This window comes from Electrona antarctica (genome assembly GCF_951216825.1).
Source record: "Electrona antarctica genome assembly, chromosome: 20".
Classification (NCBI taxonomy): Eukaryota; Metazoa; Chordata; class Actinopteri; order Myctophiformes; family Myctophidae; genus Electrona; species Electrona antarctica.
The window spans coordinates 14,089,611-14,106,655 of NC_136801.1; the positions used below are offsets into that span (position 1 = coordinate 14,089,611).

Sequence of the window (17,045 nt, forward strand, 5' to 3'; positions counted from 1 at the left end):
TATACAAGTTACAAGTAAACGTCCTGAATTCAGAATTGACTTGAGTAAAAGTACAATAGAGGGTATGTGTGTGACATCATCATCAAACCCGGAAGTTATGCAGGAACTACTTTCTGGCCCTGACAGCCCATTCATCCGAACAGAAAAGTTGAATTTGATTGCATTAAATGACGATAAACGACATTAAACTAATTTTGCCACTCGATTTTCCATTCACTCTATGCATGTGCATACCCTCTATTTCACAAGTTTTCAAATGTATACAATATGTAATAATAAAAAATAGCAGATCTACAAGCTCACACCGCGTTGCAAAGTGACGCATTGTGAGCTTGTAGATCAGTATTATAGGGCTGAAGTGGTTAATGTTTATGCTGTATTACAGCACATACATTAACAGCAGCTGTAATAATCAAAATCTACAAAGTAACTAATACAGTTTTCAAATAGTTATAGCTAGTGGAGTAAAACTAAAAGTGCCTTTGGGATGTAGTGGAAGTAAAGTAAAAGGAAAGTAAAAGTATCGAAAATTGAAAACACTCCAGTAAAGTAAAAAAATATTCCTTAACAAACATTGTACTTAAGTACAGTACTTGAGTACATGTACTTTACATGGCGTAGTAAGTGTGTGTGGGCGGGCGGGCACAGCGGGAAGGGGGAAGTGAGAGAGTGCACTTTAATGTGTTTTCATGTTTTAATGCCATATAAAGTCATTCCAGCAAATGAGCGGTTCGGGTGGCGCTTTATTGAACTCTTTCTAAATTCGGCATCATGGTCTGGGGCTATAAAATGGACAATTGTGTGTGGCTGTGAGATGTATTTTAAACCGAGCTTTGGGTGAATTAAATATATCCAGACCAGCTGGCGGCCACTGTGAAAAAGTGTTTGTTTTAAGAATAGTGCAAAACTAAATGGACAGCGGGGGAGGGGGGAGGCTGAGAGCTGGGAAACAGGGTTCAGGTTTTGGTTAAACCACCATTATGATGCTGGGGATAGAATAATTTTAAAGAATCTGTATGCTCCTTTAAATAATATCATACTGTGGACTTTAGTGTGATAGGACAAAACCACACTCTAATGAAAACTCATGTTGAACAAGTAAACTGGTGTCTTTTATTATTATTTTTTATCTCGCAAAGCCAGAGTCTTGATATCATTATTTGACCGGTGTTGAGAGAGGAGTTATTTTCATGGCTGACAGAATAATAGATTAGCTTTGTTTGCTTTTGCTGGCAGAGCGGGGGTTCGAGGATCACGAGACCCTGGTAGAGCACCTCTCAGCATGGACCAGAGACAGCCAAAACAAAGTCTTCTTCCAGGAGAGAGAAGACAGATATGCCGTTTTCAAAAACCCTCAGGTAACATCACCCCCTTACTTCAAGCACTTTTTTACAGCCTGGCAAAAGCTGTCCATAAACAGACGCTGAAACTAGTCGTCACTTTCTCACTTTCTCCCTATTGGCGGTCGCCAATGGCTTCCTGTACGTTGAACTAAGTCACGTTATGGATCCCAACGATGTCATAGGATAAACCCGCCTTACCGGTGTGTCTGACTGGCCCCCCGGCAGGCATAGATTTACTGAGTTAGTTTAAGGTATAGTTTTACTGAGGTTAGGGTTAGGCATAGTTTTACTGAGGTTAGGGTTAAGGTTTAGACATAGTTGCAAAAGAAACGAGAACAGTCCCAGTGTTCCCAGTGACTACTAACCAATCACAGCGTTTCTCCCTAGAAGAGCGGTTGTATCAATAAACACGCAACCAAGTCCCCAGAACCGTGGTAGAACAATGAAGCTGTCAAATCTGGGATGGCAAGACTTCCGCATTTAAAACGCTACTGTGAAACCCTTACCTCGCGTCACCAGACTTTCCACCTTGGAGGAAAGCCTGGCATTATTCTGTTCCAAATTGGCCCGTGTGATGGAAAATAAATAAAACAAAATAGATGTTTTGGAGACCTACTTGGCAGATGGCATTTTCGAGATATCCACAGCCCGCCTCTGAAACACAAGTAGACAGAAAGTGATTGTAGTGAAGTGAGAATGACTGTGGAGTGGTTGGAAAGAAATGTGCTAACCGCATTAACTTTGTCGTGTCCGTATTTCGGGCATGTCATTATGGTCAGACAGAATAATAATAATAATAAAATACACAATTTCACTTTTACACATTATAATTATATATTTTAAATTGCGAAAATCGCAGGCCTAAAAGCTCACAAGGCATCGCGATACGATATTGTGAGCTTGTCGATCGGCTATTTTCAGCAAGAGCTTTCCCCACGAACAGAAAACACACTAGTATAGAGCCCTGAGGAACTCCGGTCAACCATAGGGGTTTAAGTGGTTAAGGTGACCCATGGGAGGAGGGTTTTATTTTGCCCTTCACATACAGTATACTAGTGTTCCCAAACTTTTTAGCCCGTGACCCCAAAGAGACATTAATGTCTCCCCGGGACCCAAACTAGTGAAAACAGCAGATCTACAAGCTCACAACGCGTCACTTGGCGCCACGTTGTGAGCTTTTAGATCGGCTATTTCCACTACTTCTCAAACATTTGTGTTCTAATTTATGGAATTTCTTGGATTTTTCTTTTATTTCTTCATGAAATTACTGAAAGAAAATCATTGAATTTGTTTTTAATTCACTTATTAAAAACAAAACAGAATGTGGGAAACAAAAGTTAAAGGGACTCATAAAAATGTATCCGCAACCCACAAATGGGTCACGACCTTAGAGTATATATGAATAGAGACGTCACCCGGAGGAAACCCTGAGGCGCAATGGACATAGTGGCCAAATCTGGTATTGCAGCCTGGGCCAAACACATGAACACGCTGGTCCGTTGACTATCATTGCGCACGTTCATGATGACACGTGAACGCGGTTTCAGTACAATGGCAGCGCGTTCATGTGTTTGGCCCAATCAATCCCAGAATGCACTCTGTTCCTACCCGGAAGGAGGAGTGAAATCGCCTCATGCGCTTTTGAGCAACTTAACGCAAGTGGATGGGAGGAGAACTCGGGTGACGTCTCTATTCATATATACTCTAAGGTCACGACCCACTGTTTGGGAAACAGTGTACTACACAGATCACAGGTGGTCTGCTCGTGACATCTCAAGTGTTCAACGCTGGCCAGTTAATTTGTCTTGGACTCCTTCTGTTTAGCCAAATCTCTCCTCATTAGTTGTCAGCCCAGAGCAATGTGGCTATTTTCACCCTTGACTGAATTATGAGTTATGGCCTTTTTAATCGGTACAAATGATGGCCTCTAATTTCTTCACTGCACTCTATCAAACTAAACCGCACTATTAGGGGAGAGACACCAAGTTCTTGGCCAGGTTTTGTTGATCTAGCAGACCAAATTACCAATCCTTGAAGTGATTAATGGTGTCTGTCTGGTTGGCAGGGAGAGATAGCATGGCTTTGGAGCCTATATGGAGAAATGTGTCATTTTCACTACATCATGGACATATAAGCTTAAAGCTTTTTTTTAGCTCAATTGCACCCTAAAACCTGAACTAGATTTTCTGTGGTCTGGGGTTTTCTGGCTCAAACAAGTGCTCCGATATTCCTGCTGTTTGTGATGTCACAGCCCAGAGCCCACATATGTCAGGGGCAACAGAAGATAGAGCTACCTTATATGTCCCCTAACCCCTATCCGAGGGATAGCACGAAAAAAGTAAAATTGTAAGCACAATTTTATCTCACAAGTAAAATGTTTATATGGCCAGGTCTTAATGTGATTTGTGAAACAGCAAGCTCCCCACACTAGCGCTGTTCCCTTAACAATTAGCACAATATGTAAAATTATGATGTTTTCATAATATTGTTCCTGCTGTTCTACATGTAGAACAGCAGGAACAATATTACGAAAACATCATAATTTACTGATTTCTTTACCTGGAAGTATGCATACTTCCAGGTGAAGAAATCAGTAAAACCCAGATTGAAGCTTTAACCTTTGCTTTGCTTTAACCCAGATGGTGGACCCTCTTGTAAACAAGTGTAATGCTTAATTGGGTCGTCCACTCACAGTTAACAGTCTTTGTATTGAGTTTGTGCTTGAAATGTACTGTAATTCTGCAAACTGTTAAATATTTCAATCAATCAATCAATGCTTTTATATGAAATATGCCAGACTATTAAGATGTTATGGAAGATGCTTCTGAACATATTGCTACTTCAAATGCTCTAATCTTAAAATAATAATCGAAAATGAAGATCAGCTATTTATTTCATGCTTCCAGAGAAGATGACTGAAAATGACTGAAATCATTCATGGCGACTGAGAACTTGAATCTGTGCTATCCATTCACCACCCCAACTTCTGACAAAAGCTATCAAAACAGAATCCCCCCAAATTGGGATATGAAGGGGAGAAAAATATTTATTTTATCTGGGTGGGGCTTGGGGTGTTCAGCAGCGTAGTCTCTTCATTATTTGTTTTTGTACCCTTTATACCCAGCAAGCACGGTCAGGACCTGGACGAATCAGTGACGTCTCGATTGGGGCCAGATCAAGTCAAACCAAGACTAGTCAGACTGGCCCAGAATATCACCTGATTTCAACCAACATAAATTTTACCCACTAAGACGGACGTCCCTGGATGAATCAGAGAGAGTCTGATCGAGGCCCGATCAACTTAAGTCATATCATAACTAGTCAGATCTGGCCCAGAATAAGCTATATTATTTCAACTGGTGAAGACGTCCAGGAAATTACGTAAAGATCATCCCCATATGGGCAGTGATCTGGCCTAGTCCTGAACATCACCAGAGTCACTGGAGGACGTCATCATGACGTAATTTGGCTTGCTGTGTATGGAAACAATAGACCTCGGATCTTATTTTATTGTGTCAGACACTTGGTTTGACCTAATGTTTCTTTTTATATAATTGACTGAATTACTACATGTGAAGGCTGTTCTGTTCTTACTCGATTCCCGTTTTTATTTATTTTCATAGTTTGTGACTTAATGCCACCAACATAGGCCCCTAGGCTTTTGCCTGTAAACTTCAATAAAAAAAAAAAAAAAAAAAAAAACTGAATTCCCCCGGTCTCTCGCCACAGTCCAAACAACGGCCACCGGCGTATGATATCAAGTCTAAAGTAATCTGAACACATTAGGACGGTCATTAGTGTCGGTGGATTTCGTGTTAATGTTGGCGTCGTTGCAAAGACATCATCTTTTTGTTTTCCCTTTTGGCTGCAGAACTTTTATCTGTGGGATAAGGATAAGAACACTGTACCGGAGATGAAAGAAAGAGACAAGCAGTTGCTAATAGAGGTACAAAACATGCACACACGCACACACGCACGCACGCACGCACGCACGCACGCACGCACGCACACACGCACGCACGCGAATGGTAGACTGCAGTGGTGGAAAGTACATTTACTTAAGTACTTTCCAATTTCCAATACTTTTACTTCTACTCCACTACATCTCGGATCCAGATATTTTACTTTTACTCCACTACATTTATTCGAAAACTTGAGTTACTTAGTTACTTTGTATATTTGGGTTATTACTTACCAAACATACCACTTCAGCCACTTCTGCCATTTGAAAGAATTGTGTGCTTGTAGATCTGCCATTTTCAAAATATTTGTATCAATTTGAAATGGGATATTCTGCACAATGTGTACTTTTACTTTTGTACTTTTACTAATTTTTCCCCCTGGACATTTACTTGTAACAGAGTAGTTCTACATTGCCGTATTGATACTTTTACTTAAGTAAAACAATTGAGTGCTTTTCCTTTGCAACTGCCAGTGTGAACGCAGCATCAGAGTGCAAAACAAAAAATCTAATCAAACATATCATGTCTCCTCACAGGAGAACTTCTGTGGGACGTCCATCATCGTGCCAGACCTGGAGGGGGCACTGTACGTCAAAGAGGACGGCAAGAAGTCGTGGAAACAGCGGCTGTTCCTGCTGAGAGCTTCTGGAATTTATTACGTACCCAAAGGGAAGAGCAAGGTCAGCAAAGTCACAGGTCAAAGAAGGCTGTGGCAAAAAACCCAGACAAAAGCACATACAAACAGTTAATGCCCCCTAGGAGGTCAGGGGTCTTCGATGTTTTTTCAAGCCAAGGACCCCTTAGCTGAGAAAGAGATGAAGCAGGGACTTGTACAATATCTAGCGATACTACATATTGTATAAAACTGTGTTGCAGATTAAACCTTTTCATAGATTTCATAGGTAGCTTCATAGACTTGTTTGACACCACTATCATCAGTGTTGTGTAAAGGCATCTTTTTAAGGGGCCAAGCCTGACTGACTTCTTCTACTCCTTCCTGCCAAAAATAGTTCTGGCTTAACCGTGCAGTCAGTTTTCGGGAAACTTGACAATATGGTAGAGGGCTATGCCAAACGGTGAGGACGCGAAGCCCACGACCATTGACCAAAGGGTGGCGCTATAGCACTCAATTGAAAATGAAAACTTTGAACAGGCATAGCGTCATGAACAGTTTGATCGTCAGCAATAAAACTTCGATACACATGTGTTTCCTCATGCCGAACAACTTTTGACCTCTGACCTTAAGTATCTCCCACCATTTTGAATTATATGAAAAACAGTTCAAATCGATCTCCTGCTGGGATCTTTGATCAAAATTCACGAAAATATCTACACACAAATTTGGACCAATATCGACAAAAAGTCTGGAGTACATTTTTTAAGTGAAAAGGGTTTTATGAGCCAATGAAAATTGCAGTTTTATGAAATATGGTAGAGGGTCATGGTCATGCCAAATAGCGCTGAAACCAGTCTTACTCCAATTGGCCAAAGTGGGGCAATATAGCAATTGTTTGAAAATGAAAACTTTGAACAGGCATAACTCATGCCTCGTTTGGCCAAAAGCCATGGAACTTGTTTACACATGTTCATTGACTCATGCGGAACACAGCTGTCACTTTGTACATAGACATTTGTAAAAAGAAAATATAGCTGAAAGCAGCGATATAAGACTATTTATATATACAATGTATTTACCACTTATTGTGCAATACGCACAATGAGCGGGTCTGTTTGGAGTATGAACAGCTGCAATACCGCTGGGTGACCTAAAGTGGCACTGTTGAGCAGCCTAAAAGGGCCATTCACACCGAGCACTATAACTATAACTAACTGTAGCCAGCCAGCGGTGTTGTTGAGCAGCCTGCGCCGCTCAGTTCACACGGATGTGATTTTTCTTATTGCTTGGCCCCGTCTTATTGCTGCTTGCAGCTATATTATGATTATTATTGACTTTAAACCATCAATACTTGGTGTACGTGACCGCTGACTCTGTACTTGGTCTAGCTGCTCTTTTTTCCGTCTTTGCCGGAAATTGAAGATGTATAAAATAGATGTTCACCTTAGAATAGGGATTCTCGGTTCGAAGGGTTACTTCCAATCACACAAAGGTTTGGCGACCTCCCTGTAGTAACTCTGAGGACCCCGGCCCATAGGCCCCTAGGCGACCTCCCTGTAGTAACTCTGAGGACCCCGGCCCATAGGCCCCTAGGCGACCTCCCTGTAGTAACTCTGAGGACCCCGGCCCATAGGCCCCTAGGCGACCTCCCTGTAGTAACTCTGAGGACCCCGGCCCATAGGCCCCTAGGCGACCTCCCTGTAGTAACTCTGAGGACCCCGGCCCATAGGCCCCTAGGCGACCTCCCTGTAGTAACTCTGAGGACCCCGGCCCATAGGCCCCTAGGCGACCTCCCTGTAGTAACTCTGAGGACCCCGGCCCATAGGCGACGTCCCTGTAGTAACTCTGAGGACCCCGGCCCCAAGGCCCCTAGGCGACCTCCTGTAGTAACTCTGAGGACCCCGGCCCCAAGGCCCCTAGGCGACCTCCTGTAGTAACTCTGAGGACCCTGGCCCCTAGGCGACGTCCCTGTAGTAACTCTGAGGACCCCGGCCCCAAGGCCCCTAGGCGACCTCCTGTAGTAACTCTGAGGACCCCGGCCCCTAGGCGACCTCCCTGTAGTAACTCTGAGGACCCCGGCCCCTAGGCGACATCCCTGTAGTAACTCTGAGGACACCAGCCCCTAGGAGTCCCGGAGCCCTTGTTGAAGACCCTTGCCCGAGGTCTTAAGCTAATGTCAACACACAGCATGATCTGTTTGTTCAATATACATCCACTGGAGCTGCTACTTGGCCGAAGAGTGACCCTTTGAAGCAAAACTAAATAATTCAAAATGCAAATAATCACTTATGTGACTTATGTCCACTAGCTGTCAACATTGAGGAGAGGGTCTGGAAGTTTTTTTTTACTGTGTAGTCTATACTTTATAACAGTGATGGAAGAAGTAATCATGTTTTACATTTAGTAAATACTAAAATGCTATCAATAATAAGTATTGTAGAAAATTCTAGAAATATAGAAATATCTGTACTTGTGTTCGGTATTCAAAATGTACGTGAATAAAAGGTATTGGCATCAAATTGTACTTAAAGTACCAACAGTAAAAGTACTCATTAGCAGATCTACAAGCTCACAACACGTCGCGGTGTGACTATAGATCTATTTTAAGCATGCAGACAATTGAAAAATCTGCCACTACGACGACATCAAGGTTCGCCAAAATACATTTTACTCAACAAAACCTTACAATATTTAGTCAACTAAAACTCAAACATTTCAGATGACTAAAATATAACTAAAACGAAATAAAGAAATTGCTATCAAAATCAACACTATTGTACAATTTACTTAGAAGCAACATGGCTGCAATGTGACAACATCTACAGCCTCTAGATATTTACTTCAAATAAGTGGTATGTTAACTTAGCAGTAAATCTCCTGCCTGCAGGTCAAGAGTGTTTTTTTAAGCCTGAAGGATGACCTGGAACCAACTTGCCCTCTTTCCCCCTCCAGACCTCTCGCGACCTGGTCTGCTTCGTACAATTTGACAACGTGAACGTCTACTACGGAAAAGAATTCAAGAGCAAATACAAGGCCCCGACGGACTTCTGCTTTGTTCTGAAGGTGAGTTCATGGATAAAAAATCTCACAACTCACAACTGAAACATGTCCTAATATGTGATTTGTGAAACAGCGTGAAAGGAGTGACAACACCCTAGCGCCGTCTGTCCTAGACACTTAACACAATAATTATGTAAAACGATGATGTTTTGGTAGCCATACAGCTAACCTGTTGAATAAATTGGACATTGAGGCGTTAACTATTGTGGTTAATATGAAATATCCGAGATCATTATGGTTTTCTGGAACACTGAAATGACTAATAAGTTATAATAACCGAAAATAGTCTATCTACAAGCTTACAACACATTGCAGCATTTTTGGTGTAGGACACACTTCTATAGAAGACATGCTGACTTCTATGGAATCCAAGTGATAATCTATGTATGTGAGTTAATGATATACGGTATACCATAATTGATAAACAGAGAAGTTACTGTAAGTGGTTAAATATTTGTTTTGCACTACTGTATTCAAAGATCTGAAATTTGAAACAAAGATAAATATTGAATCATTCCCAACACGACCCACAGTTTGGTAAATACAATGTTTTACTTATTGCTAAAACATTATGATTAACATCTCAGTTTTGACATCGGGCAGTGGGTTGAGGCAAGGACTTTTGCATAGACTGAGGTTCAGGGGTTCAATCTCCGTTCAATCACACTCATACCAAATGGGACCCAATGGCACCCTGCTTGGCGCTCAGCATCAATGGTTAGATTTGGGGTAAGACCCTGCAACATACTAGCGTCATGTCCAGAGGGTGTACTTGTACATAAAGCTGCCTCACGCTAAAGAAACAAGAGATGGGGCTCTTGCCCTATGGGCCTCATGGCTCTGCACGTTTTTTTGTGAGGGTACCTACCCTAGGGGACACGAGGAGAACATGCAGACTCAACACAGAAAGGCCCTTTCGACGATCCATCTTATTGTATAAATTCCACCACCCTTGCATCGTGGTCAGCACCAAAGCTACTTACAGTATTGCTTCACTGGAAATGAGAAGTGCCGCGGCTTATGTCATTTGAGGAAGTGAAAGATGACCAATTTATCTGGATCAACAGAACAGAGAAATGAGAGAAAAGGAATGTGATAAAAGACCTTTGTGAAGGAAAAGAAACTTTAATCTTGTAATTAAAGTCCCAAATACTTGCACATTCATCACCAGAGCTGTGACCACAAGACATTTTTTATTAAGATCATCACAATTTCCTCTAAGGCTGAGAGATGCTGACCGATATGAAACAGAAAGAAGAATTGTGTAGAAAGGGGTAGTGGACTGGTGGTTAAGTCTTTGAGAGATCTGAAACTATCTTTCTTTTTTCACTCTTTCTCTGCTGCCTGGGGAAAAACGCTAGAATCAGCAGATAGAGTAGCCATTATTCTGGGAGGTGTTGAGGATCAAAGCCAAAGGGGGCTTAGAGAGAAGGGGCAAGGGAAACTGAATCACCTTCTACTGAAAGACACACAGCCCTCGTCGAGGCGGTGACGACGGAGCGAGGTCTGCTAGGTGCTGTCTTGGCACACAGGCGGGGGTGGAGGTGGGTGGGGGGTGACCTCACACTCTCAGAGCAGACATTTTGGAAGCCTTTAATCAGTGGTGGAATATAACCAAGTAAATTTACTTACTGTAAGTACTGTACTTAACTCTTTTTTCCCCCCAAGTCTGTATATACGTATGTCGGCGCTAGGTGGTGTCATATCCCAGTCCGTATATATACATACCCCAACGTACACTCCGTCTACTCTATATAATGGTTGATGCCTACGGAAGCCTTTAACGTTGGTCCGGTTCCTATAGCAACGCCCCACCGTTCCAACTATGGGATTTCAAATATATTCACAGTGCAAAGCAGTTGAAAGGAGGATTTTCAAACCGCCATAAATCGGATTCTTGGATCGCTGTCCTTGGTGGATTTTCTGCCATCCACATTTCAGATTTAATTTGTGCCTTTGTACCGCGACGCTACCGCCATGTATACGCTTCTGACGAGAGGTAAAGAGTGTGTGCGTGTTCCAATGATACTAGAGTGTGTGTAGCGACAGTGTGCAGGGGGCGGGCAAACTCTGACTTTTTAAAGTGAACGTGTATGCTGGCCCCTGGAACTGGGGTTCATGCTAACAGCTAGCGGTAGAGATAGAGTTAAGTACAATTTTGAGGTATTTGTATATTACTTTTAGTTACTAGTTTTTTATTACAATTGTGAGCTTGTAGATCTGCTATTTTCAAAAAAATATACATTGGAAAACATGAAATCTGACATTCTGCATAATGAGTATTGAGTACATTTTTATGCCAATACTTTTGTACTTTTACTCAATTATTTACTACAAAAAATAATAATAATAATATAATAATAATAATAATAATAATAATAATAATTAATCACTGCAAAATGAATCACTGTCTCCCAAAGGCAGAAACCAGAGGACTGAAGGTCAAGTTGTGTAGTTTTGAATCTCTTCATGTGCAACAGTAGTGTTTTTGGCTGTTCTACACAAAAGGAATGACAGACACATGCACATACAGTAGAGGTCCTTTCTTACATTTTGTAGTGTCCCAAGTCAAGCTGATTCTGTACCAATTCTGCCCTCTTGTGGTACTTGAGATAAGTTCCAGGCTCATCTGAAATAGAATCATTCAAATCGTTTAGTTACAACCCAGTCAGGGCATTAACATGTTCTCTAATCAAATGGATTCACTGATTAAATATGAGTTGCTGTATAATTCCTTTACTTACCGCCTTCTCTTCTATTGTGAGTGTTGCATCTTGCTGTCACGTGGCTGTCACGGGCTAAGCCTCCACCAGAGGGGGCTAAAGCACCCCCTTGCCCCCCCCCTGGAGCCGTCCCTATGAGTGTAAGTGCTAGCATGGCTCTATAGGCATTCAAGGTGAGCCATGTCAGCTGAAGCCATGAAAGGTGTGGTGCTACACCTTTCATGGCTTCAGCTGACATGGCTCGCCTTGAATGCCTTCAGAGTTCAGAGCCATGCTAGCATGTTAGCATAACTGACAATAACCATCCCTACTCTGACAATAACCATCCATACACTGTATGAAATTTAGACATGACACAAGCACATAACTCAGGTCATAACTGGCAGCAACCTCAAGCAGCTAATGTTAACATGCTACGATTTAATGTTTTGTCTAATTTGTGTACAACAGCATCCTCAGATCCAGAAGGAGTCTAAGTACATCAATTACCTGTGCTGTGATGACAACAGGACCTTGGGTCTCTGGGTGACCGGGATACGAATAGCAAAGGTGACACTGAACCCAGAGCAGGGAATTCATGATCTCACATAAATTTACTAGTACTTTGAAATTGTCTTACGATTATTCAAAACGTGAATACCGGTAGTCCCTAACTGTGGTGTACTTTGGTACCATTTCTGATATGACTTTACATTTCAATTGACAGATCTCTTAGTTGCACTACACAAAAACCAAGAACATTACAATTAGTCATAAATCGCATAACATCTAACAATGCTCTTTTTTTCCTCTCTATTTTCAAGTATGGGGTGGCTATGTATGACAATTATAAAGTTGCCCAGAAGAAGGCTGCAGAGTGTAACTCTGCATGGACCAATCGCAGTGCTCCTAGCTCTGATGTGTCCACAACTTCAGCCACCATCAAAGGTAATATACTGCAGTTTGAATTACACACCATCTGTTGTTCCACGAGCGTAACCCAACAACAGACAGTTTAACTCAGTGGTTCCCAAACAGTGGTTCCGGGACCCATTTGTGGGTCGCGGATCGATTTTTATGGGTCGCGAGTAACATTTTGTTGTAATTATTTAAAAACAAATTGAAAAACTTCCCCCAAAGAAATAAAACATTTTCATGAATTAAAACAAATTCCCAAAATCCCAAGATATACAAGCTCACAACGCTACTGCTATTTTCACTATAGTTGGGGTCCCGGCCGGGCAAACGTCTAATTTCTCTTTGGGGTCTTGAGCTAAAAGGTTTGGGAACCACACTGATGTGGTCCAAGGCAAGCTAACATTGATTGTTTGTGTGTGGTCTCTGTTTTTCTCTGTCTCCTAGCCAAAGCAGAAAGCCAGGCTAACGGGCACGCTCCCAAGCTCCAACCAGGACCTGTCTCCAAGGTAAAAACTACCAGTCACAATCAATATTATTAGAGATGAAAATGACATACTGTGTAACATTAATGCAGAGAAACGTCGCTGTCTGGCATGAAACCCAACTATCTCCATGTTTCAACTTTATTTTATTTAAAAAAAATAAGACAAAGCAACTATCTCCACATAAATGGTCAAAAACCTCCTAACTCCACTTGAGCTGTATTTGGGTAAAGTGATGAGATAATATAAGGACAGATGCAAGTACATTATCTGCAGTCGCCATACCAACTTTGATGAGGCAGTGTTTTAAAAAAGTGTTTTTTGTTGTTTGTTTCTTCGTTTTTCCTGAAAGTTATTTTGGACATAGTTGTTTTCTGTCAGACAGCAGAGATATCAATCTATAAACCTATGGAAAACAAATTGTTAAAGTAAATACTATCAACCTAACACATGTATTGAGTAACCTTCTGATTTCACATCCAACTCAGGATTCGGGCGATGCCTCTGGTGGCACACCACCTCCACCTCCTCCACCTCCTCCTCCTCCTCCACCTCCGAGTGGGACCCTGCCCCCACCTCCTCCAGACCCCACCCCCCTGCCCCCGCCGCCACCTCCCTTGGCCGCCAAGCGCACCTCACCGCCACCGGCCGCGTCCGTTCGGCAACACCACCTGCCATCAAACTTCCCTCTTCCGCCACCGGTGGACAGGCTACCACCGCCGCCCCCGGACGACGACGACGCCCCGGACGACTCCCCGCCCGACTTCCTCCCTCCCCCGCCTCGAGTTGCTCCCCCCACCGGCGGCTTCGGTTCGCTGCTGCCGTCCGTGAACTCCTTCCCTCCACCCCCACCCTCACCCTCCTTCCCTCCTCCACCCCCATCCAGGGACTCCTTCCCTCCGCCCCCACCCGCGAAGAGCTCCTTCCCTCATCCACCCCCATCCAGGGACTCCTTCCCTCCGCCCCCAACCACGTCCAAGAATTCCTTCCCGCCACCTCCACCAAAGAACTCCTTCCCTCCGCCCCCAACCGTGTCCAAGAATTCCTTCCCGCCACGTCCACCAAAGAACTCCTTCCCTCCGCCCCCAACCGTGTCCAAGAATTCCTTCCCGCCACCTCCGCCAAAGAACTCCTTCCCGCCACCTCCTCCGCCCATGAGCTCGGGTGGTTTCGGGGTGGTCACGGTCGACCACTCTCTGCCCCCTCCGCCACCCGACCCCGGCTTCTTACCACCACCACCGCCTCCCGACGGTGGTGAGGCCCTGCCTCCTCCTCCCCCACCACCTCCGGCCGCCGCTCCGCCTCCCCGGCTGACGCCCGCCAGGCCGGGCGGCGGTTCGCGGAAGATGCCTCCCGCTCCACCCAGGAGGACTACGCCGTCGCTGTCCACCGGGGGAGCCGGAGGGGCTGGAGGAGGAGAAGGGGGGGACATGATGTCAGAACTGATGAAGAAGATGCAGAAGAGACGTGGCGATCAGTAGCTCCTCCTAAGCATGGAGCTGGCAGATGAACTCAGTTCGGGAAAAAAAACATTATCAGTGGTGCTCAATCTTTTTCATGTCATGGACCACCCAAAATTATATGCATTTGGCCTCAGACCCACATCTCAATATATTTTGTTCCAGGGACCCCCCAAAAGCAAATATTTGAGTTGAAAATGTTTGCTTTAAAAACAAATATATATTCAAAGATTTGCATAAATGTTCACGTTTTTCAGAAATAGCAGTTAAAAAGTCCAGTTATTTCATAGCACAGCTGAAACAGGCAACTAGTGCTTGTTCGTTTTTGTACAGGGGCAGAGTTTATAAGCAGTGCTGTTACGTATTACAATGATGTTTTTACAGGTATACTGTAGTTGTATTGTATTTTGTGTTTCCTTCAAACAAATGAATAGTAGCATTTCGTTAATTACATTCAAAATATGTTTTTACACTGGAGAAAGAATATGTTCTTATGGTGATGTATATATTATGTGGAAAGAAGGGTTGTAAATAAACTGTAAGAAGAAAAAAGCCACCCATCGACCCCTGGAATATTTCCTAACCGTCTTTAATTCTCAATCTCAACATTTTTAAATGTCTGAATCTTAACAAACAGTACTGTAAGTAAGTGTACTAAAATAAATACTTCCTCCTCTTCTGCAGTATGTTGGTGAAAAAAAAAAGCCCTGTGGTATAACACTGTTGCCATGTGCACTTATTTAAGCATCTCTGGGCTTGTTATTCTGTACGTAAGTAGGTCATCAATATGTCCGTACACAGATACATGTCTATGTGACAAAGACTTGGTCTTGTCCGTTGCAAATTAAAAAAAAAATTACCCACCATTATGAATGATGTTCTTATTGTGATCATAAGACCCAATTTAATACTGAATGTTAGTCCCCAGGTTTTCTCCAGAACATGTATAATGACACTTATTTACTACGACACTATGGCATATTAGGAGTCCAACTAGTAGTATAGTTGTTCTCAAATGTTTTATTTGCAAGGACCCCCTTACCCCAAATGGAGTGTACAATATTGTACACTCTGAGTTACAGACCTGTTCTAGCCCTGGTCATTCAGGGCTAGTTCTTTATGTGTTTCCGGGAATTGTACATTGTGTATGTCCGTGGCAAAACAGATATTTTAACAAACATGTCCACGAAAAGCCAGCATGGCGATGACCCCTTAGTAAGCCTTGCCGAGCCATGTGGGCGTGGCCCATAGAGGCCAGTTTCTGTAGAGTGCAGTGAGGCAGCTTGAGGCTTGATACACAAGTACAAGTATACCCCCTGGACGTGATGCTGTACAGTAGGTCACTGTGACTTACCCACAATCCAACCCTTGATGCTGAGTGCCAAGCAGGGAGGCACTGGGTCCCATTTGAACCATGCTGAACAGTCAGCCATTGGCTGTTTAAAAGCACATGGTGGGGGATGACACTGTTGACACAACCGTGTGTCACTGTTCCATTTCACAACCAATCAATGTTAGTTACACAATTCTGGGACATGTACAGTAACAAGCGTTCAGCTCAGCTGCCACTAAAAGGTGTGATGGATTGGCTACAAAGCTAGGCTGCACTGCTCTTTGCTTGTTGTGCGGAAAGTACATCTGTGACACTATCACTGTCTAGGGTTGTCACAAATAATTATTGGGGAGAGGGGAGTTGCACCACTCAGTTCACACGGGTGTGATTTCTTTACCTTAGTATAGCATTTATAAAAATGCCAGTAATTTCTTGGTATATTTCAGTTACCGGTATTTGTCATATCTGCCCTGTGCATCTTTTCATTACGAAGCCTAAAAGTTAAATTCCTATTATGTATGTGACAAGTGTAATCGTAACTACAGAAAAGCACAATAATTCAGTCTATTACAAATTCATTACCATATGACAGGTTCCAGTGTATGTGCTCTTTATTTTGGTTTTGATTTACATAATGCACCAACAAAGAAATGATAAAAAAAAAGAAAAAAAAAATCTAAATGCTGTGCATCTGCTTATAGTGAAGTTATTAACCATTCTGAATAAAACACACAACCGCCTTACACACAGTTTCACACAGTGATGTGTTATGAGTCTGTGATTTCTCATCATGACCTTGGTGTTATAGAGCAGACCAAACACTCGACATGCCAGTTACAGTTACAATCTAAGGCAGCGGTTCTTCTTTTCAGGCCACGACCCACCAATATAATCCCTGCAAGCACTTGAAATGTAGGAGTTGAGGTTTTTACATTTGGTTTGACTTGGTTCCACAGAAATGTTTTTGTGAAAATAGCAGATCTACATTTTTAAATAGTACAAATAGCCGATCTACAAGCTCACAACGTGTCAATGTAGATTGACTAGTTGAACAATTTTAAAATGTTTTTAAAATAGTAAAATATGGCGAATAAGTTTAGGGATAAGGGGTAAGGCAAGATAGAGCCCCGTATAGGGCTAGTCTCCCATTGGAAAACCTCGCCACTAGA

At 42.8% G+C, this 17,045-nt stretch overlaps 1 protein-coding gene across 3 annotated transcripts in view; it reads left to right on the top strand.

The window, feature by feature from the left end:
• The window catches only part of apbb1ip (amyloid beta (A4) precursor protein-binding, family B, member 1 interacting protein), a 49,064-nt gene extending 33,853 nt beyond the window's left edge, over positions 1-15,211 (top strand). For 2 of the 3 annotated variants that reach the window (XM_079489721.1, XM_079489720.1), the window contains exons 7-14: positions 1,237-1,358; positions 5,215-5,289; positions 5,842-5,985; positions 8,874-8,984; positions 12,155-12,253; positions 12,508-12,631; positions 13,046-13,107; positions 13,572-15,211. In XM_079489721.1, coding sequence (XP_079345847.1) covers positions 1,237-1,358; positions 5,215-5,289; positions 5,842-5,985; positions 8,874-8,984; positions 12,155-12,253; positions 12,508-12,631; positions 13,046-13,107; positions 13,572-14,564 — 1,730 coding nt within the window. In that variant the 3' untranslated portion in view covers positions 14,565-15,211. The remainder of the gene's footprint in view (positions 1-1,236; positions 1,359-5,214; positions 5,290-5,841; positions 5,986-8,873; positions 8,985-12,154; positions 12,254-12,507; positions 12,632-13,045; positions 13,108-13,571) is intronic. The other variant, XR_013788493.1, reaches the window with a different exon arrangement.
• The last annotated feature ends 1,834 nt before the right edge of the window (positions 15,212-17,045 follow it).